Source organism: Nematolebias whitei, chromosome 16 (genome assembly GCF_014905685.2).
Source record: "Nematolebias whitei isolate Nwh7 chromosome 16, NemWhi1, whole genome shotgun sequence".
Taxonomy (NCBI): Eukaryota; Metazoa; Chordata; class Actinopteri; order Cyprinodontiformes; family Rivulidae; genus Nematolebias; species Nematolebias whitei.
Window position 1 is genome coordinate 10,575,373 of NC_056513.1, and position 26,766 is coordinate 10,602,138.

The 26,766-nt window shown below is 40.5% G+C and overlaps 2 protein-coding genes across 2 annotated transcripts; one reads left to right on the forward strand and one right to left on the reverse strand.

Annotated features, from left to right (window-relative positions):
- Positions 1–2,465: 2,465 nt before the first annotated feature.
- Positions 2,466–4,697, reverse strand: LOC119422772 (tumor necrosis factor ligand superfamily member 14-like). Its single transcript, XM_037690168.1, has 6 exons — positions 4,503–4,697; positions 3,373–3,426; positions 3,258–3,291; positions 3,084–3,146; positions 2,752–2,989; positions 2,466–2,658 (listed from the first exon to the last, which is right to left on the reverse strand). Exons 1-6 carry the CDS (start codon positions 4,692–4,694, stop codon positions 2,466–2,468), a joined length of 774 nt encoding a protein of 257 aa, XP_037546096.1. The 5' UTR covers positions 4,695–4,697.
- A 10,444-nt stretch (positions 4,698–15,141) lies between these two features.
- Positions 15,142–26,514, forward strand: tmed1b (transmembrane p24 trafficking protein 1b). Its single transcript, XM_037690169.1, has 5 exons — positions 15,142–15,385; positions 21,503–21,600; positions 21,686–21,875; positions 25,836–26,003; positions 26,085–26,514. The coding sequence occupies exons 1-5, from the start codon at positions 15,188–15,190 to the stop codon at positions 26,133–26,135; spliced, it is 705 nt and encodes a 234-aa protein (XP_037546097.1). The 5' UTR covers positions 15,142–15,187; the 3' UTR covers positions 26,136–26,514.
- The last annotated feature ends 252 nt before the right edge of the window (positions 26,515–26,766 follow it).

The window sequence follows — 26,766 nt, forward strand, 5'->3', positions numbered from 1 at the left end:
TGATTGCAAACTTGCAGCTTAAAATAATTTGCATTTTAGCCATATGTAAACACAAACCACTGAAGACACAAAACTAAGGATCGAGCTCCTTAGTTAATTTTAAATGCAGCAAAGAACACCCGTTAAGCTTCAACATGGTAATAATATTTAATAATAATAATAATAAAAATAACAAAAGAAACTGTATTCCTGTGAAAATGCAGTGTGAATGCGTATTGCTGAATAATTTGCTGAAAATCAACTGAAATTAGCTAAAAACATTCTGAAATGTTGCTGAAATGGAAGAACAAGGCAATTAAAAGCAGAAAGAACACATATTTGCAGAATTAGGTATAAATAAGCAGAAATAAGCACAAAAATTAGGACATTAGCTTAAAATAGATTAAATTAGCAACAACAACAACAAAAAAAAAGCTGAAAAGTAGCTGAAAAGGCAGAAAAAAAAGCTTAAACTACCAGAAGGGAGCATGAAAAGCTGAAATGAGCTTAAAATGTGGAATCAGCTTCAAAAGAGCAAAATTGTAGCTGAAAGAGCAGAAAAAGCTGAAACTATTAGAAAAAAGCTGAAAGAAGCATAATGAGCTGGAATTAGCATAAAGTAGTTAATTAGACTGAAAGTAGTTAAAAATTACCATGAAAAACTTGAATTTATCTGAAAGTAGCTGAAAGTAGTTAAGAAATGCTAAAAAGCTAACTAAAAATTTAGAACAAGCTTAAATTAGCAGAAGAAAGCAGAAAGGACACATATTTGCCATATTAGGCTGAAAAAAGCAGAAATGAACACAAAAGTGTTGAAATTGGAAAAAAAAAAACTGCTGCAAAGTAGCTAAAAAGGCAGAAAGAAGCTAAAGTTACCAGAAAGGAGAAGAGAGCACATTTTTCCTGAATTAGGTTGAAAAAAGTAGAAATGAGTGCAAAAAAATGTGGAATTAGCCAAAAAGCTAAAATTAGCATAAAACCAAGTAAATAGTAGCTGAAATAGCAGAAAAAGCTGAAACTTGCATAAATAATCTGAAAGGAGCATAACAAGCTGGTATTAGCAGAAAGAAGTTAGAAGAAGCACAAAAATGTTGTAGTTAGCAGAAACAACCCCAGAACAGCTAAATAAACAAGCAGCTGACAGTAGCTGAAAGCAGCTGAAAAAAGGTTTAATTTGCACATGGAAGCTGAAAGACGCTGAATCAAAACAAAATGTGAAAGGAGCAGTAAAAGGTTGTAAACACATCTAAAAATTCGAAGGATGTAAAATGAGCTCAATTCATTTTCTATGAGGAAAAAAGTGGCAGAAAAGGCTAAATATTTCAAAAAGCTAAAGTTGCACCAGTACCACAAGTCATAGCAGGATTGTGCTGAAAGAGCTGAACGTCTTGATTTACGAGTTGCTGAAAAAGCACAAAAATTGTGGAACGTGAAAGATGCTGAAAAACGTACAGAAGAAAAATGGATCACAATAGAGAGAATGCTTCAGAAGCGTTCACACTATAATAAAAGGACCAAATTGAAATTCATGATTTCAGACTCAGACCAGAGCGTTTATGTCTGCACGAGCATCCTGGTGCGTCTGTTTCACCGAGGTGCAAAGATGTTTGTTGTTGTCGCTCGCAGCAGGAAGTGACCCACATTATCTAAACCCACTGAGGTCAGTCGTTCCACTCAGTCGTGTTTCAGTGGCGACAGGGTTACCTGACTCTCTACCTGTGCACATCCTGCTCTGCTCACTCGTTCGTTTTTTCAAGAGTTGGTGTGTTTTTGTCTGATTTATCAGACAGCGCAGTCGACATCATGTAAAAACGATGCTGCTTGCACAGAAGTCGTCTCTCTTGTTTGGCCTTTTTAAACTAGAGTCAACTTTCATTTATATTTCCTGTCAGACTCCCTTACTGTCTGACAAACCCCCCCTTTTTTTTTTTACCAACTTCTTTGATTTGTCATTTCACTACTTCTGTAATTTTTGTTTACTCTTTTCCTATTTGAAACAGCGAAATGTTTCTGAAACCGTCTTGTGCAAAGTGCTGAGTCAGCAGCCAAGTGCACCCCCCCCCCCAGTGCATCCTTATTCAACCACATCCTGCTCTTCACACACCCTTACACAGACTGCCTGCGGGACGTTTGACTTGGCTGCGTATCTGTGAACCTGCAGCAGTGCATTGTGGTTAATCAGTCTGCTGAAGGTAGCCAAGCTGCTTCCAACCTCAGCAAAATATCTTACCTCTCCATGTTGTCTGTAACTGAAGGCCACCTTTGTTTCTGTTTGATTGTTTTACAGCAAATATATTTTTATTCAAACAATACATTATGTAATAAAATACAAGTTATTTATTCTGAATATCAGATACTTTCAAATGAAAACTTTGCAGTTTGTTCCTCCGTGTGAATTATTTACATTAAATGCAGTCTATATTAGATCACGTCTCCTGTGTACAAAAACACAGATTGGACTGGTACAAATAAGGCTCCATACTTGTCTACTGAGATACCATAAAGGCCCCTACGAAGTTTTCATAAGACCCAGGGTTTAGGTTGAGCTTTTTGCTCAGCGTCACATAAATTTGGTCGCCCTTCTGCAGATGGTAAATTCCTCCCAGGAAGCTGTTCTTCAGGTCCTCCCCCACGTCTGAGGTGTTCTCGCTAGGAGATTTTAAGTGAAAGCACCGATTACTGGAAGAAACATCACAAAACAAAAAGCCACTCAGAGCTGAAGCTGAAAGACAAGTAAATATATAGAAATGGGAAATGATTGCAATGACCTACCTTTTTGACTTGAGGAGTTTGAAGGGGTGGCCATAGGCGTCGGTCTTCTTCATCATACTGTGGGAGATGACGTCACACTTCTTTGCAGCGTTGAATTCCAACTTGGAGTACAGGTAGTAGATTCCTTCCTCCTCGATGGTCAGTCGACCGTTCTCATATTTCATTCTGTTGATCTCGGTGTCAGCCAGCTTCTCCCATTGCACCACATCATCCGCCCACGTTTTGGGATCACTGAAACCTGTGGCAAACATTAAATTGGACTACAAAAATGAAAACGCCGTAAAATGTAGCTGATTTCGAAGAAAGGGTCGTGCGCATGGGAGAGCTCTTACCCTGTAAATGAGCAAAAGGCTTACGGTGTACATTTGGTCCCAGTGTGGGAATTTCATTGGTTTCTGTTCAAGACAAGAAAGTCGGATGAAACAAATCAGTCTAAACAACGCGTTTTCCTTACAACGGAGCCACTTATCTGGGAACTCACAGGGCGAAAACCAACAAACTCCTACCTTTAGGTCCTTTTTGACTTAAAATGGTGCCGTCCTGAAATGATTAAAAACAGCCGGTTAAAAGCTGCATTTTGATTAACGAAGATGCGACTCAACATATGATGACGGATGTTACCTGCCGCTCGGACGGAGTGGACGAGTTGTGGCATAGAGGCCTAAGAGAAAGTGCCTGAAAGGAAAGAAGGCAGGCACAAAGAGTGTGAGTAAACTGGTGACTGAAAGGAGGAAGCATTAAAGTGTCCTGTAACCCAGTGGTTCTCAAACTGGGGTTCCCAGACCCCCAGGGGTTTGCAAGCCCCATTTATTTTTTTTTTTTTTACCCATCAAAATACACCAAAATGCAGGAAATTGCATCTACTTTATTCAAAATTTTCTGGGGGAGGACCCCTGCCCCCCAGACCCACACCTGCTTTTTGCATTCTAGCATCAACCAGTTTACAAATGAAGCCCTACTTGGTACGACTACTGCTGTTACGGTTCTGTTCAGTTTGATGTAATAATTCGAAGTGACAATACATTCAAGCTCATTACGTGAATAGGTAAAAGTTTTAAAACGGTTTTTGATGCTGTTAGTTTTCTCAAAATTGTAATTTTCGGAAGTTGAAATTAAATTTTTGTTAATTAAGTGAATCTTGAATGAAAAATACCCCATGTTTAAAAGTATGAAAAATGTATTAACACTATTAAAGAACGGGGCTTAAATATTTAAGTTGCACAGATATTTCCATTTCATTAAAGAGACAAAAGGAAAATAATTACTTAATAAACATGAGAGTTATGAGGGGGGTCCCTGAACCCAAAAAGTTTGCGAACCACTGCATTATTTCGACATGTTAAGTGTAAAAATTGTCATTTAGCTGGAAAATGGTAGCTAGTTCAGACTTTTTTTTTTTTTTTTTTTGCTTTAAGCTTCTAAATGATAACAAAATGAATTTAGAGCAGAGGTGCAGAGAGTGTGACATGCAGTTTGTAACAAGCAAGATGACGAAACTAAATGTGCACTCAATATTGTGCGTTTGCACTTAAATGAGCGAGAATGGGGAAGTACAAGTACAGACAGCAATCACTTGACACATGAGTAAATGATGACCCGTGAAGAAACTTCACCAGAGCATCTTAGTATGACGTAGGAGAATATGGAAACTACTGAGCAAAGGAATTTCCAGCCACTTTAAACTCTACGGTCTTCTTTCACTCAAGCAGACACCCCAACACCCCCCCTCACGCACAGTTAAACATCCTTACATCAGCTTTTTGGTAAACTTTGTAGATCAAACATCCCTCCACCACCAGTCCCAGAACACACAACACCAGCAGCAGGAGGAGAATCTTCATGCCTCCTTGGGTCCACTTTGATTTCTTGTCACTGGGCATGTAGCTGGCCTGGCTGTCCACCACAAACACCTGAGGTGGGGCACCAGTACCTCCCTCTGACATCCCACTGAGTCACAGTCCACTGGCGATGTTAGGACGAATGGAACGTGAAGCAGACACGAGATCCTGAAAAAGAAAAGTTTATGGTTAAGTAAAGCACACAAACAGGAAATTTTTTTAAAAAGAGGGATAAAGTTGATAGAAACCGAACAGCTATGTCAAACTCAAGATAATTTAAATGTAAAATATTGTATCTTTTCTACTTAAAAAAACAAAAAACAAAGATAAATGCATCATTTAGTATAGACTTCTCTTGCCAGCTGAAGAAGGCTGATTCTATCATTATTGATTCTGATGTGGAAAGAGCAGCAGAACATCAAGTGAGACAGATCAAACTCTTGTTGATGAAGCTGCAACCATGAAGCGATATCTGGTATCTGACTCCAGTTAATGTATCAGCTGAAAGTGGTCCGTGGCTCGGACACAGTTTTTAAATTTTGCCTCCTTTTGGTAACGGAGTTCCACACTCCTTGTAGTTTGCTCCGTTTAGAGGAGCAACGCAACCCAGTTCTGAGAAACAAAGTTATTACTACATACCCTGTTTCAGCAAGAAGAGCTGCATCAATGAACCGTAAAAAGATGTATTTATCTTGTTCACTTCTTTTTTTTTAAGGAAGGTTACCTTGGATTTTAAACGTTCCTCCACAGCTCAACCATCCAGCAGCACGAGGTTGTTCTCAGTCCTCTGAAGCTCGGTGTAATCCTGCACCCCTAACACATTTTCAGCCTTTGCGGTCCAAAGAGAAAACTCTTCCACTGGGACTGTTTGTAGATGGTTAACTCCTGAATGAGCTGCGTCCTCTAAGAGTTCAGATTTGAGTCCGCCCTCATCTCTCGTAGTCGCTTGCCTGCTGTCAAGTGTCACTTGTATTGCTTTTAAAGCAAGCTATAGTGAAGAGGAAATGAAGATACCATGGGGAAGAAGTATACAGAGAGAGCGAGTGGTGTGCAGGGACACTCCCTGTTGAAGTTATCAACCAACAGCTGACACTTCCTTTTCTCTTTCTGCAGTTTCTCCCTTCTTTTCTGTTTTTTTTTCTTCTTCTTTTTTTTTTGTATACTTTTGCTTTGTTAGTTTTTTTTTCTGTCCCTCTAGGCGTATTGCTTTTCTTCGACCAAGTCTCATTTTTCAAACTGATGCATCGTGCGTGGCCTATTTTAAGTAACGTTGAGGTTCATGCTGTTCGATTGACATATGTGTTGTGTTGACTGCTACTGTCACCACGGCCCTCGCTACAGCTCACCTGTTCCACCGCTTTCAAGGCTTTCTCACGTGCGGCACATCTGCAAACACGTCTTCGGCGAGACGTTTTATCGTTTGCTTTGTTCTGGCGGTTGCTGGCGCAGCAGCAACGTGCAGTGATTGCACATGTATGCAGTACATGTGCAGTCACTGCCTTTCATGCTGAAGTTTCAAAGCTCTTGTGTTGGTGCTTAAAGTAAGTGCTGGGTATGACCCTCAGCTACAACTACACCAAAGTTTAGCTCAGTGTTTGCAACATAAACTGATCCGTTTTTGTGCTTTTTTTTAATGTTTAATAGAAGTCCTGACTCCAAAAGTTAATGAAGTGATGTGCATCCACTGATTTGTTTCAGCTGCTCCCTTCTTCAGGGGTTGCCACAGTGAACTAACTCACATGAAGACTTAGCGATTGTTTTTACAGGAGTCCCTCACTTATCACGGGAGTTACGTTCCAGACTCCCACGTGATATTGGTGAGAAACCACCAAGTAGGAACGCTATATTTATTTTAGTTTTTAGATATTTATTAAGGCTTTATAAACCCTCACACTGGTGCAATGTTCTAAACTCTTAATTCTACATAATTTTAAGAACATACATACATATAAAAAAAAATTATGGGCGCTCACCAGCTCTGCAGACCAGCAGCTCAGTTCCAGTTGGGCTCGGTTCTGGTTCTGCAGACCTACCCTGCAGCGATGAAGCCCACAGCCCCGTCCAGGTTAGAGTTGTCATTTCTAACCCGAAACCCGTCCCGGACTGACCCGGATTAGGGCCGAGCCATTATAATATGATTAATGGGCGGGCTGGGTCAGTCTCGGACTTTTAATTAGGTCGAGATCAGCCGCGATCCAATTATATGATAACATGGCCTGCCATACTTCCACCAGCCACACGTGGCCCTTTCACCGGGAGCTGACCGGCCTTGAAAGAGGTCAAAAGTTCAGTTAAGCTTCAGATGGGTCTGTACTGCCAGGAAGTGATCCATCGCCCAAATGGACGTTCATTCAGCGCCGCGTCCCCGACAGGTGTAGACACATGTGTCAGAGCGTGTCTCAGTAATTCAGAAGAATGTAGGCAGAAATGGCTTTTAAATGCTCTTTTACGGCCATGAAATGTCAAACACACCTCAGCTCCGAATCTTCTGCCCCGTTTATTCAGCTGCGCGTCCCCGACAGTTATCTAATTTAAAATGTTTTTTTTTTTCCCGGGTTCGAATCTGTTATTACTGTTAATTCATCGGGTCGGGTGGGGTTAGGAAATTATGACTGCGGGCTGGGACTGGGTAAGAACAGATTTTTGGGGCCTGAATGCAACTCTAGTCCAGGTTGATGTGCACGTGAATAATTGAGCTTCAGGATTATCTGTGACTTTCCTGCCAGTTCTGTGAGCTTCATAGATAAATCGTTACTTCTGACTTTGTGTTGCAAAACTTTCCCTCCATTTCTGCAGAAAGCAGAAGCTGGAAGCACTGCTGGCTTCTGGGTAGTGTAGTTCTTTTGACTGGCGTTCCAGTATAGGTTTATTGAAAGAAAACTACAAAGTGGCGGCGCCTGTCCAAAGTATTTTTTTTTTCTTTTTGTTAACTTTTTATCCCGTACTGTCCCAATCACCTTGAGTAATATTAAAGTTGAAAGTCATGTGTCGTGTAGAATCTTACGTTGAAAAACCATGAAAGAGCGAGTCCGCGAAAGTCAAACCACAAAGTAGCGAGGGACTGTTGTACACCGAATGCTCTTCCTGACACAACCACAGACCACCGAGCTACCACAGCCGTCTGTGTGGAGCAGGGGGCTGCCATCTAGGGCGACCAGGGGATCAGATGGTGGGGGTTGAGGGCCTTGCTCAAGGGCCCAGAGAGGGGCAAATCAGGGTGGAGGCAGGTGAGGGTGTTTCACCTTTCCCACTCACATTTTGATGCTGTTGGTCTGGGGAGTTGAACCAGCAACCTTCCTGTGGATCACAGGCCCACCTTCTCTAACCTCTGCATCACCCCATGTGCATCCAATGGTTACTTTCTGTTTTAAAGACTAACCGAAAGCTAAAAACAGCTAAAAGTAGCAACAATGGTAATTTAAAAGCTAAGAACGTCAACATGTTACTTTCTAATGTTATTAAAATAAAGTTCACTTGGTTAGTAGTTATTTTTGTTAACAGTGAGACAAACACACAGACACAGCTACATGGTCACCCTTCTTTCATGGCGTTAGACAATAACAGTTTTTAACACTGTTAAGTGCAATGTTTTGTTCGAGAGTCTCTTCGGTTGAGTATCCTGTTTGCTTCCCGTTTTCTCTCGGTGTCTTTCATGATTCATCACAACATTACACACGTCGTGTCATCAGGATGAGTTTTAGGGTGTGAACAGCTCTGCAGCTTCAGAAATAAAGGCACTATTTTCTGATTTCCTTTGGGGGCTTTTTGGACTTTGATGTAAAATATTTTCCGCCAATCAAAAGCCGGATGAAACATGACTATATATAAATAAAACAGAGACATCTTCACACTCCGATTGTCCTTTTAAGATTATTATTTTTTTAATGCTGTAAAGCAACAAGAACCTTGTGTGTTTCTTTTTTCTGCCTGTCGTAGGAGGGGGCAGTTTGACATGACGCTCTCCATATGGTGAGATGACACGATTCACTTTGACTTACTTACAACCCACACACTGTAAATTCCTACCTCACACACAAACACGATGCGTGAACAGTGTGTTCAGTGCAGATAAAACACGTCGTGAAGACTGAAGGAAATCTACGGTTGTGGTGGGGGAGAGTTGATTCTGAGGTTGTTGACAGCAGCGTTGATGAGAACTATTAAGATCCTGAGCTACAGTACAGTTTCTATGGGAGTCTCAGAAGTAAATGGTAAATGGACTGTACTTTTATATCACCTTTCTATCTTATCAAGATACTCAAAGCTCTTTACAACACAATCTGTGCCCTCATTTACCCATTCATACAGCACTCTATTATTTCTGTACACAGACTAATCAGTGATTTATCACATTCATACATCAGTGGGACACACATTGGAGGTAATAAGGCGTTCAATGTCTTGCCCATGGACACTTCAGCATGTGACTGCTTGTGGAATTGACCCCCCAACTCTTGCAGTGGAGGACAACTTCTCTAACCACTCAGTCACAGCCGTCAAAATTACTGTAACAACAACAACAAAAAAGAACAAGAATAAAAGTGTTGCTGTTTGAGGTTGCCCGTTGACGTCAGACACAAGTTGTCAAAAACTTTGAAAAAAATGTAAAATATTGATAGTTATGACATAATGACATGACCAACCAAAAAAAAAAAATGTCACTAAGTTGACCTTTGCCCTTGTAGATATAAATAGCTGCCACTTCCTTATTTTATCCTATTAGTTTTTTTCTATCCAAGAAGTTTTTTTTGTGTTATAATCAAGGGTTTGTTTTGTAACTTCCACATTATCTTTGACCTTTGACCTGACATATTGATTATGTAGGACTCCAGCACGGTGGTGCAACTGGAAGAGCTGCTGCCTCTCAGCGAGCAGGTCCCCAGTTCAAATCCCGGTCTGGTGGCTTTTCTGGGTGGAGTTTGCATGTTCTCTTCGTGCATGCGTGGGTTTTCTCCAGGTACTTTGGTTTCCTCCCACAGACAAAAAACATGCATGTTAGGCTGATTGGTAACTCTAAATTGTCCCTAGGTGTGAGTGAGAGAGTGAATGGTTGTTTGTCTCTATGTGTCCCTGTGATGGACTTGCGACCTGTCCAGGGTGTACCCCGCCCCTCGCACAGTGATTGCTGGACATTGGCACCGGTGACCCCAGTGACCCAAAATGGAAGAAGCGGGTAAAAGATAATGGATGGATGGATTCCTATAGGTTTTCCAGCCACACTCACTCTTTTTGATTGGGAAGGACTGCACTGCTGAGCATATATGCTCTTGCCATATGTTCTCCTGGCACTGGGATGTTACAAACTGGTAATCAACGGATAGCCGACTAAATATGTTTCCGGACAGTATTTAACTAATCTTTTGTCATTTTCCTTCAACAACTTCCAAGTCCTGCTTGTATGAGTCTTCTGAGACCTCCTCGCTCTTCGTGGCTCACCTGTGGATAGATATTGCTCCTTTAAACCAATGGTTCCCAACCCTGGTCCTTGAGGAATGCCATTTTGCATGTTTTAGTTGTTTCCCTGCTCCAACACACCTGATTCAGAGATTTTATTATTTCCTAAAGTTCTGTCAAAGCCTGTTAAGCACCCATTATTCAACTCAGATGTGTCAAAGCAGGGAAACAACTAAAACATGCAGGGTGGCGTTCCTCAAGGACCATGGTTGGGAACCATTACAGTTTAAACAACCAAACAAGTACATGAAATCAGCAACGCTCACCAGAAACAACCAGCTCCTCTTTCCTCTGATACTCATCTCCTCTGGATCTTCAACTCACTTCAAACCTAGGACCTCATCTCCCTTTCATCTACAAGACAATGACAGTAAGACAGAATTATCTACTGTTTATCAACCATCGCTGCAAATCTAAACTTTGATACTCACCTCATCCCTTTTCCCTTCCAGCCCTGAAGCTGCTGCACCTGAAAATAAAATTTCTTACCCTTTGTACGCCTTGCTCTGTCTTCTTCTGCAGTTTGCTAACTGTAATCAAAAATTAGTACAACTATGAGTCAAACTGAGCAAACCTCTAGAATTCCCTAAATGCATTATAGTGATGAGGCAGCAGATAACGCAACCAATAAAACGAGTAGGACATTTAAGGAACATTTCATTCGATGGTGTGTATTTGACCTCAAACTGGAAAAACTCAAACCCATATCAATAAAAACATAATGGCAAACCCAATAACAATTGTGGACAATTTTGTACCCTTTCATTAAAGAAATTAAAAAAACACACAAAAGTTACTGAAATAACTCAAAACAAACAAGTTATTTAAATAAAGTCTTCGTCCTGTTGGAGGACTCGCAACTGAGACCAAACCTAACGATGCAGCTTTTGATTTTCTCCAGAATGCCTTGATGGTCTTGAGGTTTCATTGCACCCTGCACCGATTTCAGAAACCCTGTGGCGAATGCTGCCCTAGAACAGAACAGATACTTTGTTTTGGTTTTTGTGTATTTTAATTTTTGGTACTGTGAGCATAAAGTTGCCCTAGTTTTATATCGTAGATTCAAAGGACATTGTCTCAAGAGCTTGACAATAATGATTTGGAAAAATCTTCAGGGTTCAGTTGGACTCAAACAGTGACCAATGGTTGCTTTTGACATTGATATACGTATATACAATAAACAATTCTGCTTTTTATACCAGAATCACAAAACTCAGTGTAAAATTTTTTGAATTTAAATATAATACAGCAATAATAATGTTTTTTTTTTTTATTCAGTTTGACCCTATAATTGGACAGGCATGTCCTATTGCATCTTTCAAGGGGTGCTGCAGCAGCCGTTGCACCCCTATTTCTCACAGCCTTGCTGTAGCTTGACACTTTGTGATGAAGAAATTTAGTTTTTTTTTTCTCAGAACATCTAAATTATTGGTTTAAATGTAGAGGTGGGGGCACGGCAGCACAGTTATTAGAGCTGTTGCCTCTCAGTGAGAACGTGGTTGCCTTCTGGTCTGCGACCTTTCTGGATGGAGTTAGTATGTTGTTCCCGTGAACGAGTGGGTTTTCACCGAGTAGTCCCACAAACCAAAATATGCACGTTAAGTTAATTGATAACTCTAATTAGGTATGAATGAGAAAGTCTTATTTGTTTTAAATGATCCTGTGATGGATGGACAGATGGATGGATGAATGGATAATTTTGTAATTTTATTTATTATTAAAATTATCAAAGCTCAGAGGTGACAAGGCTTTCTCTGTTGCAGGTCCAAGACTATGGAATGAGTTGCCACTGCGTGTCAGGAAGGCTCCCACACTCACAGTCTTTAAGTCTCGTCTGAAAACCCACTTTTATTTCCTTGCCTTTGACACGGTGGGATTTGTTTTGATCCTGTCTGTAGTTTACATTGTTGGCCACTTAGTTATTATCCACTGCTATTTGTATCTATATCTTTATTTTGTGTTTTCCTGTCCGCTGTGCTTGTTTGTTTCTATTGTACAGCACTTTGGTTGGCCTTGTTGCTGTTTTAAGTGCTCTATAAATAAATTGGTATGGTATGGTATGGTATGGTATGGTATGGTATGGTATGATATGGTATGATATGGTATGATATGGTATAAAGTTTAGTGGTTTTGTTTGCATATAGAGGAGCTTTATTGCAGTTTATGCAGTTTCAGACTAAATACCATGTACACCTACCCAGGTACTGAAGAAACAGCCTTTGGGCCATTTGTGGCACATTTAAATTAATATTTATTATTATGAACTGCCCTTTGCAACAAAACTGATAAACTTAATTAAAACTGGTATAGGTTTTCAGTGTCCCCCCTGGGTAATGACTAAAGTTTATCGTTAAGTAAAGGGAACCAAAATGCACACAATCTGGTATGAGGTGTAAGTAGTAAGTATGCACACATTTTATGTGTTTGTTTTGTGTTGGTGGCATATGAGAAACAACAACGGACACAGAAAGACATTTGTCAGCTCAGAATCAGTTCCTTTTCTGGGATAAACTCAAGGGTGAACTTGGGGTTTTCCATTTATTCTCTGTTTGTAACAGAAATCATTACACTGAAGGATGGGGAACCCCCCCAAAAAAACACAATGTGATGTTTGAAAATGTTAATAATTTCATTATTTATTCATTCAAACATGTATAAAAAACGAAATAAAGTAACGTAACAAGACAAACAAAACGAAACACGTTCGAAAAAGGAGTGGGAAGAAGTACGAACTTAATTTTCACTTTAGCGTTCACACATCCAAAATGTCACAAAAATGCACAAATTCACATGAAACAGAAAACGAAAGCACAACCTGTTAAAAAAAATAAAATAATTAAACTGCATGTTTATAAGTTCAGCTGTTCCAAGTTTTCTTTGTGTTATCTCAGATCTGATACATTTGTATTTATCCTGTGATGTGTTGGTCACCTTAAAGAAAACAGCCTGCAAAATTATTTCTATGTAATAATTACTTTGCTATGCCTATATTTTTCAAATGCGATATTATATTTTAACAGATGATAGTTTTGAATAAACTGTAAGAAATTTCTGCCAAATGTCAGTGTGGTTTTTGTAAAGGTTGCTATGTTATTTACTTCCTCTGATTATAACAACAACATAATATCCACATATAGGTTACGACTGATGACGACTAGATGCAATCAGATTCACAAAACAGGGGAATTCTTCAACAGATGGGATGCTGAATCAACTACCGTAATATTATTCAGGCGTGTTGGATATTCTTCCTCATTTTTTTGCTGTTGTGTGCCTGATTCCAGCTCCACTTCGTGATATCTGAAGCTTTTGTCCACAGTTTGTTTGCTGTTTGTCAATTTGTGTTGGTCAAATATTTGTTTAGGTTGTGGTTAACACAGAAATGACAGAAAAGACAAAAGGGCTAACATTAGTTGCAAATGGTTTATATTTTAGTGGTATCCTCATACACAAGTTAAGGTACACTTACTGTTTTTAAGTATTTGATGAAGTTTGAGCATAAATAACAATAGATAAATGATGTGCTTTTAGGATCTAACTCATCAAACTGAGGCCTGACAAGTTAGATTTTCGTTATTTTGTTAATGCATGCATTAGATAAGCAGATGTTTTAATTTTATTAACAAATAACGACATGCACAGCGAAGGTCAGTGCGCAGGGCAACTGTTGCATATGTAACATTGTTTATGTCTTGTCCCAGACTTAAATAAAATTTAAATTTAACATTAAACAGTGGGACTTGTGACATGTTCATGGTTAAGCCAGAGAAATTATCATTTCTCCCAAAGCGTAGTGTGCATGCTTTTCTAATTCTAAATGACCACGCAAGAATTTGCTGTAGAAACTATTAATGAGTTGTTGATTGAAGCCAAGAATTAAGAAGAAATAAGAAGCTAACAGTATCACAATGATATCTAAAGACAAATGTGGGAAAAAGGCTATAGCTAATTGTATCAAAAGACTAGTGAAGACTACCAAGAGGCAAGCTAAAAAATTACCAAGAAACTAAACGTATCAAAAAAGCAGCTAAAAGCAAAAAGTATGAGTAGACTATCCATCCATCCATTATCTTTACCCGCTTATTCCATTTTGGGTCATGGGGGTTGCTGGTGCCCATGTCCAGCAATCACTGTGGAAGGGGCGGGGTACACCCTGGATGGATAGCAAGTCCATCACAGGGACACATAGAGACAAGCGAGACAAACAACCATTGACTCTCTCACTCACACCTAGGGACAATTTAGAGTTACTGATCAGCCTAACATGCATGTTTTTTGTCTGTGGGAGGAAACCAGAGTACCTGGAGAAAACCCACGCATGCACGGAGAGAACATGCAAACTCCACCCAGAAAGGCCCCTGTACCGGGGTTTGAACCAAGGACCTGCTCGCTGAGAGGCAGCAGCGCTACCAGTTGCGCCACCGTGCTGCCCGTTATAAAAAGTCATACAATTTTTTTTTTTTAAACAAATAGGATGGCTAAAAAAAAAAAGAAAAGTAAAAAGATAAGAAAAGTAACAAAAAACATCTAGATTCTAGGGCGAATGTAGAAAACTAAAAACAGGAACATGTCTGCATTGATCCCTTCCAGGAGTCCAACAGATTCTTAAAGCCACTTAGAGAGGTCAAGGTAAAAAAAAAAAAAAAAAAAATGCAATGGGTCAAAATAAATAAATGGAGAATATTTATAAAATATTTTTCATATAATGTTTTTGTTTTTTTAGAACCATAAATTATTACAAAAAAAAAAAAACATAGTACCAATTTCCTGAAAGAGCTGAATATTTTTGTATACAAATGGCTAAAAATGGCACAAAGTATCAGTAAAAGTAGTTGTATTGCATATAGGAATATGAAAAATATTAACAGGAAAACAATAGTCTGAATGAATTCAATTTCATATTCCTGGTTGGGTTTATGCCCCCCAGTGTATCAAAACTCATCAACGCCTCTGTTCCAGTGCAGCTCAAGTGAAAACCCAGCCTTGCTGTGATTGGATGAGCCCTGATACGCTTCCTTCTCTGATTGGTCCGGAGAAATACGACCTCCAGCCAATCAGAACAGCGCAAAGTTCTGCTGCGGAAGACAGATGTGAAGGGGGATGGCTGTGCTCAGATAGCACCGCGTTTGGAAATATTTCTCGCCATGGATATTTTTCTGATGAAAGGAAAGCCCAGAGGACGGCTGCTTGGCCTGGTAGCAGTCTTCCTGTGGTGCACTGGTTCCGTGCACTGTTTCCGGCCGAGCCAAGACAGCGAGTTTACGTTTTTGCTACCAGCCGGAAGATTCGAGTGTTTCTTTCAGACAGCAATAAAGAACGGTTCAATGGAAGTCGAATACCAGGTAAACAGGAGTGTGGTTAGCAAACACAATCACCCTCTGTGTCCACAACTAGGTACACATCTCCTAAAATATTTTGTTTAACCATGCTTATAATGCACTTTTGATGACAAGCGATTAGCTGTATTATAATAACTTCCATTACCCAGTGAAGCACCCTTTGTGTGCTTCTATTTATTTATCAATCAGAGCTAAAGCTGTGTGTAAAATTCACACCATTCATCAGATAACATCCTGGTAGTGTCACAAAATGTTACGAAATGTAAGATTTATGAGAGCAGTCCACATCACCACAGTGAGTCAGTTAAACTCGTCCTGCAGCTGAAAGGATGTCCTGGTAACACCTAGGCTTGGTTTTAATTAAGGAACTACGTCACAAAGGGAAACATTTCTTTTTACTAACTAGTGTTGTGATTATCTACCACAGCAAATTAAATTGTCATGATCCACTGAAGAATGCATTTTTTAGCTCAATAGTTGCTGTAAAATGTAAATAAATAAGCAGAAACACCCATATTCCTATTAAATAGCTCAAAAAAGTAAACCATATTTCCAAATTAAGTTTTATAGATGGTAATGTTTGCTATATTATGCATAAGTGTACGCATTTCTGCTTTAAAAATCATTTTAAAATAACTGACCATCAGTAAACGCACAGTTTCAGTATGACAAACTGAGCAGCAGCCATTCAGTTTTAATGTGCTGAACACATGAACACACTAGAGAGCCACATGTTTGTCTAGTGGGAAAGGCTCCGTGTTGGTGGCGTTAATTTAGTCTTTGTTGAAAATGTTTGACTGAATAGTCCCGGTTGATTTTCACCAATCTGTTTTGATCTGAAGGGTGGTTTTCAATACAATCCATTTTCATTTCATTTATTTCTTTATTTAAATTAGGACAATGCATATTAATCAACATGTCAGCAGTAAGCATCAATGTAAATATGCCGGAGTTAGCACAGTAGCTAATTTTCATCCGTTGTCCTAAGGCAGGTAAGAACAAGAAACATCCCACACAACAAAAGAGCAGAGAATAATACAAACATCACCTATATAGAACATAACACAACATGAGATTACAATAAAGATATAATACCATAAGAAAATAGACAAAGTAATCTACACATGAGTGCACTTCTGGTTAGTTTTCAGCCAAAGTTTCAAAGAGTTTTTAAAGCTGGAGCAGGTGCCACAGCTCCTGATGGAAACTGGCAGTGTGTTCCACGACTGCGTGCCTCTGATGGACACCACCGTTTGGCCAAATTTAGTCCTGCAATCTCCTCTTGTCAGTGCTCTTGTGTTTACTGTACTTGTTTTTTTTTTACTTACAAAATACATTAAAGGAGGAGGAGCAAGTTCATTTAAACATTTTAACTTCTTAAATAATTATAAATACTTGACTTTTATGTCATGTTAGGCCTGTCACGATAACGTATTTTGCTGGACGATTAATTGTGGTAAACGATAATATTGTTTTGACATTTGACAATAATTAGTAATAATTGTCAAATTTAAAAAGAAATGTTTAATTTGTTTTGCTTGCAGTACCTTTTTTTTTTTTACCACTGGATGGCAGTATAAGACTGAACTGAAGGATGGATAGTGAGGGAGTGAGCAGCGTGTCTCTTTAAGAAAAATGGGAGGGAGGCCTCTTGACGTGACAGAACTGAAGGATGGATAGTGAGGGAGTGAGCAGCATGTCTCTTTAAGAAAAATGGGAGGGAGGCCTCTTGACGTGACATGGGCTTTCTGTCTTTGGTTCTCAATATGGTGGACACTCACTGTGGTTTGAGCTCTTTATTTTTCACACAAAGCTTTTAATAAAAATCAGTAAACAAGTTCTCGGCTTCCTTTTGCAGAGAAAAATTTACACGAAGGCACGGGTTTCATCTGTGAATTTTGGAGCTTTGACAAGACGGAGGGCCCCCCCGAGCTCGGCCTGTTAGCTTAGCTCGTAGCTTAGCTTCTCAGCTTAGCTGCTTTTAACGATCCAAAAACATGATTTTGGATTGTTCAAGTGGATTTTAAAGAGAAAGGGAGGCGTCAGTGAAGAGCACCGGAGTTGAGCTTTTTGTCATCCAGTGTCTTCAGTAGAAAGAGAGACACGAAGAAACGAGAAAGACGATAAATGAAACTGAGGGCGATCATTTTCAATTATCCTTCGATTAATTGATTTATTGTTTATCACGACAGGCCTGTTAATGTTATGTGTTAATGTAAACTATGCTGTTCATTTACAACAGGCGCTGTTAGGAAGTCGTTTGAATCCGTGATGAGCTTTACATGAGATCAGTGTTACTGTGCAAGACTACATTTAGATGAAGTTATAAGATGTGAAGTGATTTGTAGTTACTCTTTGGCCTTTCTTGTTTAAGGTCGTTTCCACTTCTGTGTTTCCGTCTCGTCTTTTTCACTGCCGCAGTGACACAAACGGCAAATTTTGTGTTATGTTTTTTACTGTTCTTCTGCTCAAACGTTAGCATTTCTCTTTGTAACCCTAACCCCGCTGCGTGAATGTTTCTAATCCCCCTTTTTCCCCCAATTAAATTACAAGAAGGGAAATTGAAACGCATAACATTGATTTTACATTTAGAATCCAAAGTAGAGCAAGTTGCAAAATGAAACCCATAGAGAGTCCTGTTTATTCCGACACACGGCCAGAAAGGGTGTTTCATTTTGTGCTAGTTCTTTTATTTACATTTTTCTTTTCATTTTATCTCCTCTTGTTAAAGATGCAAGAAAGTCATTAGCAAATGAAAAATCCCTCATTCATGCATTTTTGTCAGGCCAAGGCTACATCAAAGATGTGCTCTCCATGGACTTGGGAGAAACGCAACATCATGTAAGACTCCACAAACCTCCCAAATCTTTGAGCTTTAGCTTCTTGATGTGCACTTAAGTGGTTCACCTCAAGAAAACTGAAGTTCAATTTCTTAGCTAAAAGAGGACATATGAGATGCTTAATTAGGGACCGATCCACTTATTTCACTTCTGATACCGATACACGGGGTTTGGTATCGATATATCGATCCAGTCCCGATCTGATACAGAAAAACTGTGCTGAATTAACTTAAAACATTTTTTTTTTTTTTTTTAAACGCAGACATAAATGTACTGAATTCATTGATTCATTGGAAACTCTGCCCCAGTACAGCACTGAAACACACCAAGAGCTTGGTCAAACATGAGAAAATAAACTTCAACAAACCTTTCAAATGGTTCAGGAATTCTAAATCTAATGTAAAATAAACAATAAATGAGCTGAAATAAGAGGAAAACACAAAAGCTTCACTAGCAGATATTTAAAATAAACAGCAATCAGTTCTTTTCCTCATGGATCGGTTACATAGTCACCGATACCCGATCAAGTATTTTTTTTCGATATTGGTACTACGCCTGTCACGATAAATTTTGCTGGGTGATTAATTGTCTCAGAAATTATTGCAATAAACGATAATATTGTTTGAAACTTGGCAATAATTAGTAATTATTGTCAAATTTAAGAAGAAATTAATTTGTTTTGAGTGTAGCATCTTTTTTTTTCACCACCAGATGGTAGTATAAGACTGAACCAAAGGATGGATAGTGAGGGAGCAAGCAGCAAGTCTCCAAGACAAATGGGAGGGAGGCCCCTTAACATGACATGGGCTGTCTCTCTTTACTTTTTTCGGTTCTCAAAATAAACCATAATAACGGTTAATAAAATTCTCTAAACGGTGTTGAGAAAAATATAAACTTAAATGTTTTTTACTTTTTCTGTAAACATATTTAAACTTCCTTTAGGAAACAATGAAGATATTACACAATTCATTTTAGTAGGAAAAACCAAAGTGATGCAAATTTGTTTTTTCTTCTGTTCTTAAAGTACAGAAGAAGAAAAAATATATTATGAATTCTGTTCTTAGTAGTTAGTTCTTGTTTATTTAGCCAACATAAATCCATTGAATATAGACTTCTTTATGCAACGCATTTAATGCATGTTTTTTTTATATAGTTTCTGTGTAATTGTTCTAGTTCTTGTGAATTCTTGTTTAATGCCATTTATCTAGAATTAAAAGAAGTCATGCGTTTGTTTCGTTTTGAATATGTAAGCATTTTTTTGTTCATACTCAGCTTAAAAATAAAAACCTCTTCACTTAAGGCAAAGTTTAGGTACAATGAAACAGTTGATTAATAAACGAGGCCTACAGTGAGTTTGTAATCCCCAAGTCTGCAAGAAACGATAAACTCTGACGGATGACATCTCTCCTGAACGACCCGTAAAACTTTTCTTTCTTTTTTCGCTGCAGTCGGACTTCCAGAAGTTCAACCTCATTTATGAAACGTTTGCATAGGAGCTGCCCAGGGTCTTGTTCAGCACATGTTTAAAGAAAGATAGAGCAGCTGCTGGACATTTATATCCAACAGACCAATCGGAGCAGATTAGGCCTTTTGGGATGAAAGCTTTAATAGACAGGAACTAAAATAGGGTGACAGAGTGTGACTAGTAGTTCTGCAGCAATGGAAGGGATGAGGAAAACAAAAAACTATTGGAGTGTCAAACGCTGCTGCATAAATTAAGGGGTCGAAACATTTTCCAGCTCGTGGGCCAATTTCAGTCGATGCTTTAATCCCAAGTCCTGACACGTTTTCTTGTTTCCACGTTCATAAACAGGAGTTAAATTGGTCCCATTTGATGTTTTTTGTTGCTTCTCCACATTAAAATCAATTATTACTCAAAGCTTTTTTCCTGGTATAAAAGTTATCCGTCATAAGAAACCTGCATTAGTTTTTATTTTAAAGCAAAATGAGAAGAAATAAACATATTTTTCATTTAGATTACCGTATTTTTCACTGTATAAGTCGCAGTTTTTTGCATAAATTAGCATGCGCTGCCATTTCTACAGCGAAGCGACCTATTTGTTTTTTTCTCATATTTATAAATCAATTTTTGGCTGAGATCTGACGATTTCATTCATTCTGACATGGAAAATACTGAACAGTGTTTCCCCTACCATTATACAAGCGGGGCGCCCTGCTCATCAACAAAACCGAGCGCCCCGTCTAACCCCCCCCCCCCCCCCCCACCCACACCACATGTCGGCACTGATGTAACACTAAACTAGCGGCTGGCAATGCAGGTACACTAGCTGAAAAGCTAAAGACAGTCTCTTCCCTCATGCTAAACCCTCACACTGAACCCCCCCCCACTCGAAAACTGTCAGTATAAACGGCGCACGTCTCAGATGTGTCTCTATTCCCACCCACCCCCCAAAAAAACTGTCTGCACAGACAGTGCACGGCTGAGATGTGTCTCTGTCTCTCCTCTCCCTCACCTCTGCTCTAAAACTGTAAAACTGTTGGTGCAAACAGCGCGCGGCTGTCCCAACCCCCCCCCCCCCCCCCCCCACCCCCAAACTGTCGGTATAAACCAGCGTGCTGCGCAGCTCAGGACGTGTCTCCATCCATCCACCCCCCCACGACAAAAATAACGGATGAGATGTGCGACCTGCCATGGCAAGTTATCTAGGGGAAACACTTTGAACACTACCTTTTTCAGCCACTAGAGGGCCCTCGACCAATATGGCAAGCCAAGTGTCTCATTAATAGGTGAAAGTGGCTATTAATGAGACACTTGGCTTGCCATACTAAGCCACATTCGTCTCGCTCCGAAACTCGTGGAGCAAACGTCAAATCAGTTGCATTTCGCTGCGCCGCCCAGGTGAAATGCAGCCAATTTGACCATTAAGGGCAATTTAGACTGAGACACGCGTTTCTTTTAACGTTGAGCAAACAAGTAATTGTTTTTAAGTGTTAATCTTGTTAAATTCTTGTTAAAGTCCTCTCATGCAGGCGGTCACTATTTGGCAGCCAATCGATTTTTGGCACAACACCGGCCCTTGTTTCTTGGTTGTCGGCGGTGACGCATAATAGATGTGACGTATACGGCGGCGCAACGTTTATGGTGGCAAGTACGGTATAATCTTGGGGGGCCATATAAGATGTTAACATGGGCCAGATTTGGCCCATGGGCCTTGAGTTTGACATGTGCGGAAAAAAAGTGGGATTTTGTAAATGCTCAAAATATCGGTGCTAATGATTCATCTTCAAGAACATTCCTTGAAAAGTCTTGTATCTGCAGGTTATAGCAGGTGCTGGCATGGACGTCGACCTGACAATCCTCTCCCCTCACGGAGTCCGGCTTATCAGCGAGTCTCGCCGTTCTGATGGAGTCCATGTGTGAGTGGTTCAAATCCTTATCACTTTCATGTTGCTGACCGTTCCTGCAGGTTTTACATGCTTATCTTGGTTTGTGCCCTTACAGAGTGGAGCCCACGGAGGAGGGAGACTACGAAATCTGCTTTGACAACAGCTTCAGTCGCTTCTCAGAGAAGATGGTGTTCTTCGAGATCATCATCGAGGGTCAGGGAGGAGATGTGGGCGGAGATGACGAGTGGCCAGGGTTAGAGGAGGCTGATGGAAACCTGCTGGAGTACAAGCTGGACGACATCAGGGTGAGATGCATCACGTTGAAACAAGAAGACTAAATCTGGCATCCAAATATGAATCTGTGCGAGTAGGACTCGGGCTGGACCTGAACGTACCGTGTGCAGGGTCTTCTGTTTTTTGCTTTTTGTCAACCGTAAACGTTTTAGATTAGTAAACACGTTTTAATATAAAAAGATAACCTTGAGTAGATACAAAATGCAAGAAGATGATTTTAGTTATTAAGAGCAAAAAAGCTATCCAAACTAATCTGGCTCTATGTGGAGAAAGTAATTGGAACAGTGGTGAGTCCTCTGAGGCAGCCATAGCCAAAGTGTTCAAAACATCAAAGTCCATGCTCAATAATCCTAAATTTGGATAAGTTGGATTTTTTACCTGGATTATTGCGCATGAACTTTGATGTTTTGAACCATTTAGGCTATGGCTGCCTTAGAGGAGTTGATGGGGGAGAAGGTGGCCCCCAGAAATCCAGAAATCATCGATCACCAGCAAACTGGTTGGTTCACTGTGAGGGGTTGCTGCTTGTGGGACTAAGTTTGTTGTGGCTCCTCCACTGATGAAGTCCTTTGGATGAAGGCCAAAACATCTCAACAAAACAAAACAAAAAAGAAATTGATGACCTGATTTAACTTTGTTGGATTTTTTTACCTGGATTATTGAACATGGACTTTGATGTTTTGAACCACTTTGGCTATGGCTGCCTCAGAGGAGTCGACGGAGGAGAGGGTGGGCCCCAGAAATCATCTATCACCAGCTTACTGGTTGGTTCACTGTGTGGGGGTTGCTGCTTGTAGGACTAAGTTTGTTGTGGCTCCTCGTACTGATGAAGTCCTTTGGATGAAAGACAAAACATCTCAATAACCAAAAAAACAAACAACAACAAAAACAAAACTGCCCAGATGACCTGACAGGACTTTGTTGGATCTCGATCTTCCTCCAGACTTTTGGGGAAACCTTCTGTGGACTGATGAGACAAAAGTGGAGGTTTTTGGAGGATGTTTGTCTCATTCCATCTGGAACAAAACCAACACTACAGTTTAGAAATAGAACAGCACACCAAGGGTCAAACACGGTGGTGGTAGTGTGCTGGTCTGGGGCTGCTTTACTGCTTCAGAACCTGTTTGACTGGCTGCACTTGGTGGAAACATGAATTCTGCTCTCTACCTGAACATCCTAAAGTTTGGGACCTTGAGCTCGGGAACACGTGGGATCTGCAGCAGGACGATGATCCAAAGCGGAGCAGCAGCGTTCCTCCTCACTGCTGGTCGTCAGAACTGCTCGAGTGCAGTTGTTGCCACTAAAGGGGGCACAACCAGTTGCTTTTTGTCACCGAGCCAGATTGGTTTGGATAATTTGTACTCTTGGTAAATATAATCCTCATTTAAAAACTGCATTTTGTATTTGCTCAGGTTTTCTTTGTCTGACAGTAACATTTGTTTGATCTGAAACACGCAAGCTTGATGTAAAAAAAAAAAAGAACAAACAGATTTCTGTTGTGTTAAAATGTGTAATCGTTCACATCTAAATTAATCTTCTGTCACAGCTGCTTGTTCTGCACGACTTCAAAAAGGGAGTCGCTGATCTTTTTCTCTGTGCATTCGTCTTTTTATCAACAGGAACAAGTTGAGCTTGGGTTTGAGAGAAGTGGGGGAAGTGGGAAATTCTGAAAAGACAAACATAAAGTTGGTTTTGGTCTCAACGTGGGACTTGCTGACAGTTTGGAAAATATACAGTTCGACCTATTTTGAAACTAAACCAGCCTTTAGGGAGTACAAGCCAGTGTATCGCATGTGCCCGTCTCCCGTCAGGGTAAACGTGATGGTTTTGTCAGGAAGGGCATCCAACGTAAAACACTTTTACCAAAATAAATAAACAAGTCTCGAATCGGATCGGTTAAGTCCTGGATTAACAACGACCGCCACCGCTGCTGTTGACAAACAGGGTGTCGGTGGAAATTGTGCTACTGTTAGTCGAAGACCACGAGGAGGGAATGTGTCAGGAGACGGATCTAAATGTGGAGACAATGACAGTCAAAGGTAGAGAGCTGGCTGACATGATGCTGAGAAGGAAGGTAAATGCTTTACATGTCCAAGAGACCAAGTGGAAGGGCAGCAAGGCTCGCAGCATTGGAGCAGAGTTTAAACTGTTTTACCATGATGTGGATAGAAAGAAATGGAGCAGTGGTGAAAACAATGTCAGATGGTGAGGATAGGTGACGTGTCTGAAGGTAGAAGTAGAAGGTTTGATGCTAAATGTTGTCAGTGGTTATGCTCCACAGGTTGGATGTGATGAGGAGGAGAAAGATACATTTTGGAAGGATCTGGATGAAGTGATAGAGAGTATTCCCAGAGAGGAGAGAGTGGTGATGGGAGCAGACCTGAATGGACATGTTGGTGAAGGAAAGAGAGAGGATGAGGAAGTGATGGGTAGGTCTGGTGTTAGGGAAAGAAACCAGGAAGGACAGATGGTGGTGGATTTTGCCAAGAGAATGGAAATAGCTGTTGTCAACCCAAAAGAGGGAGGAACATAGTGACCTATAAGAGTGGAGGGAGGAGTACGCAGGTTGACTACATTCTGTGTAGAAGAGGAAACCTGAGGGAGACTGGGGACTGTAAGGTTGTGGCAGGGGAGAGCGTGGCCAGACGGCATCGGATGGTTGTGTGTAGAATGACTGTTGTGAAGAAGAGTAAAATCAAAGAAGACCAAATGGTAGAAGATGAAGAAGGAAGAATGTTGTGAGGAGTTCAGAGGAGCTGTTAAAGGCTCTGGGTGGTAAGAAAGAGCTTCCAGGTGACTGAGCTACTACAGCAACTGTAATTAGAGAGACAGGTAGGAAGGTACTTGGTGTGTCATCTGGACATAGAATGGATGATAAGGAATCCTGGTGGTGGAGTAATGAAGTGCAGGAAGTTGTTCACATGAAAGAGGTTAGTCGAGAAGAAATATGACGGAGAGAGGAGACGGGAATATAAGGAGATGCAACGTAGAGCAAAGAGGGAGGTAGCAAAGGCAAAACAGAAGGTGCATGATGAGGTGTATGATGAGGTGTATGATGAGGTGTATGGTCTGGAGACAGTGGCATTGACAACAAAAGACAGGAGACAGAACTGGAAGTGGCAGAAGTGAAGATGTTGAGGTTCTCCTTAGGAGTGACAAGGATGGATAAGACTAGGAATGAGATCATCAGAGGTACAGCACAGGTTGAACAACTGGGAGAGACTGAGATGGTTTGAAGATTTACTTGCAGATACTACATGGCTTTCTCTGCTGTGGAATTAAAATACTACATTAATCTTTTTCATTCGACCTTTATTTATACAGCTTAGTTCCCACTGAGCCTCACAGACTCATTTACGAGAGAGACCTGTTACTCTTCATGGTCTTTGTCAGTTTGACCTGCTATCAAATGCAGACGCCAAAAAGGGGGCTGCGAATGATCTAACACCATATAAATATATATTTTAAACAAACAGCACCTTTTATATCTGTGAGTTATTTTGATGGAATGGCTGATGTTCGATATTTATCTTTATCGCTAATATCAGCTGATACCGATACCATGCCAATAATATCGTGCATCCCTAAAAAAAAAAAAAAGGATTTCCAAGAAATTTGTTCAAGTCTGCATCGACCTGTTAAGCCTGCTGGCCAAAATGGTTCCATCTTAAACTGCAGCTGTGGGCCGCACAAAATCACTGCAAGGGCCTCAAATGGCCCTCGGGCCGCACTTTGGACACCCGTGGTCTACCTGAACACTCTTAACCACTAAAACCCACTGGAAACATCAAAGGTTCTGCAGAAAAACTAAACTACAGCACGGCGTGAAGCAGTATTATGGTCTGCGCTCAAATCGTGCGGTTGCGGTGGATTTGGAACGGATTAGTCGGAGTCAGCTGTCGGTGCATGGAAGCTCAGACTCTTGAGGCCGAGCTCATCTCGTTTGTGTCTTCGTGACTTTCGCCCCTCAGGAGTCCATGGAGTCTCTGCACAAGCGTTTGGAGCGCAGCCGGCAGATGCAGACCGTGCTGCGAGCGTTCGAAGCTCGGGATCGAAACCTTCTGGAGGACAACCTGTGGAGGGTGTCGTTCTGGTCGTGCGCCAGCGTGCTGGTGATGCTGTGCGTGGCCTTCACCCAGGTGAACAAAGCCCCGACTGCAGCGCCGCTTCACGTCCCGTCGCACAGCTCGAACCTGATCTCTCGCTCTGTTTTCTCGCAGGTCTACACCGTACGCAAACTGTTCGACGATAAGCGCAGGGTCTGCACATAGAGGGATCATTTCGCAGTCTGACACAGAGTAGTTGGCAACAATAAGATTTTATTCAAGATTAAAAGGTATTAAAAAGGTTGTGGGGATTAAGGAAGTTGAAGTTTGATTTAGTGCCTTTAATGTCAGCTGATGCCACAAACCCAGTGAGGAAGCGCTTGTTGTAATTTACATTTCTGAAACTGACTGACGCTGGAGTTTTTGTGACCGCAACGTAACCGAGGTGGAAGGACGATGACGCCACGTCGATGGTTTTACGTAGGACAACGATGTGCAATAGTTTGTTTTTGTGGTTTAAACGGCTGAAGACGCTGCCATTTTACCTGGGATTTAAATTGGTTTTGGACTTTGTGGTCGTTTCTAAAGGGTACTGATGTTTTTATGTGTCGCAAGTCTTCTGACATTTGTCGTTTTTGGACAAAGGGAGGACTTTTAGTCTTATTGCTCTTTATGTTCGTGTGCTCACTCAAACATGTCTTACGTCTGTGAACATTGTGTGTTTTCATTGTGAAGTGTTTTAGGTTTTCACCTTTTAGTTAAAACACAGTTTTCTGATGTACGCTCGAGCGTTGATATGTTGATTCTGTCCAATTTGTTTTCATAATCTGTAAGATTAAAAAAAAAATCAGGTTTT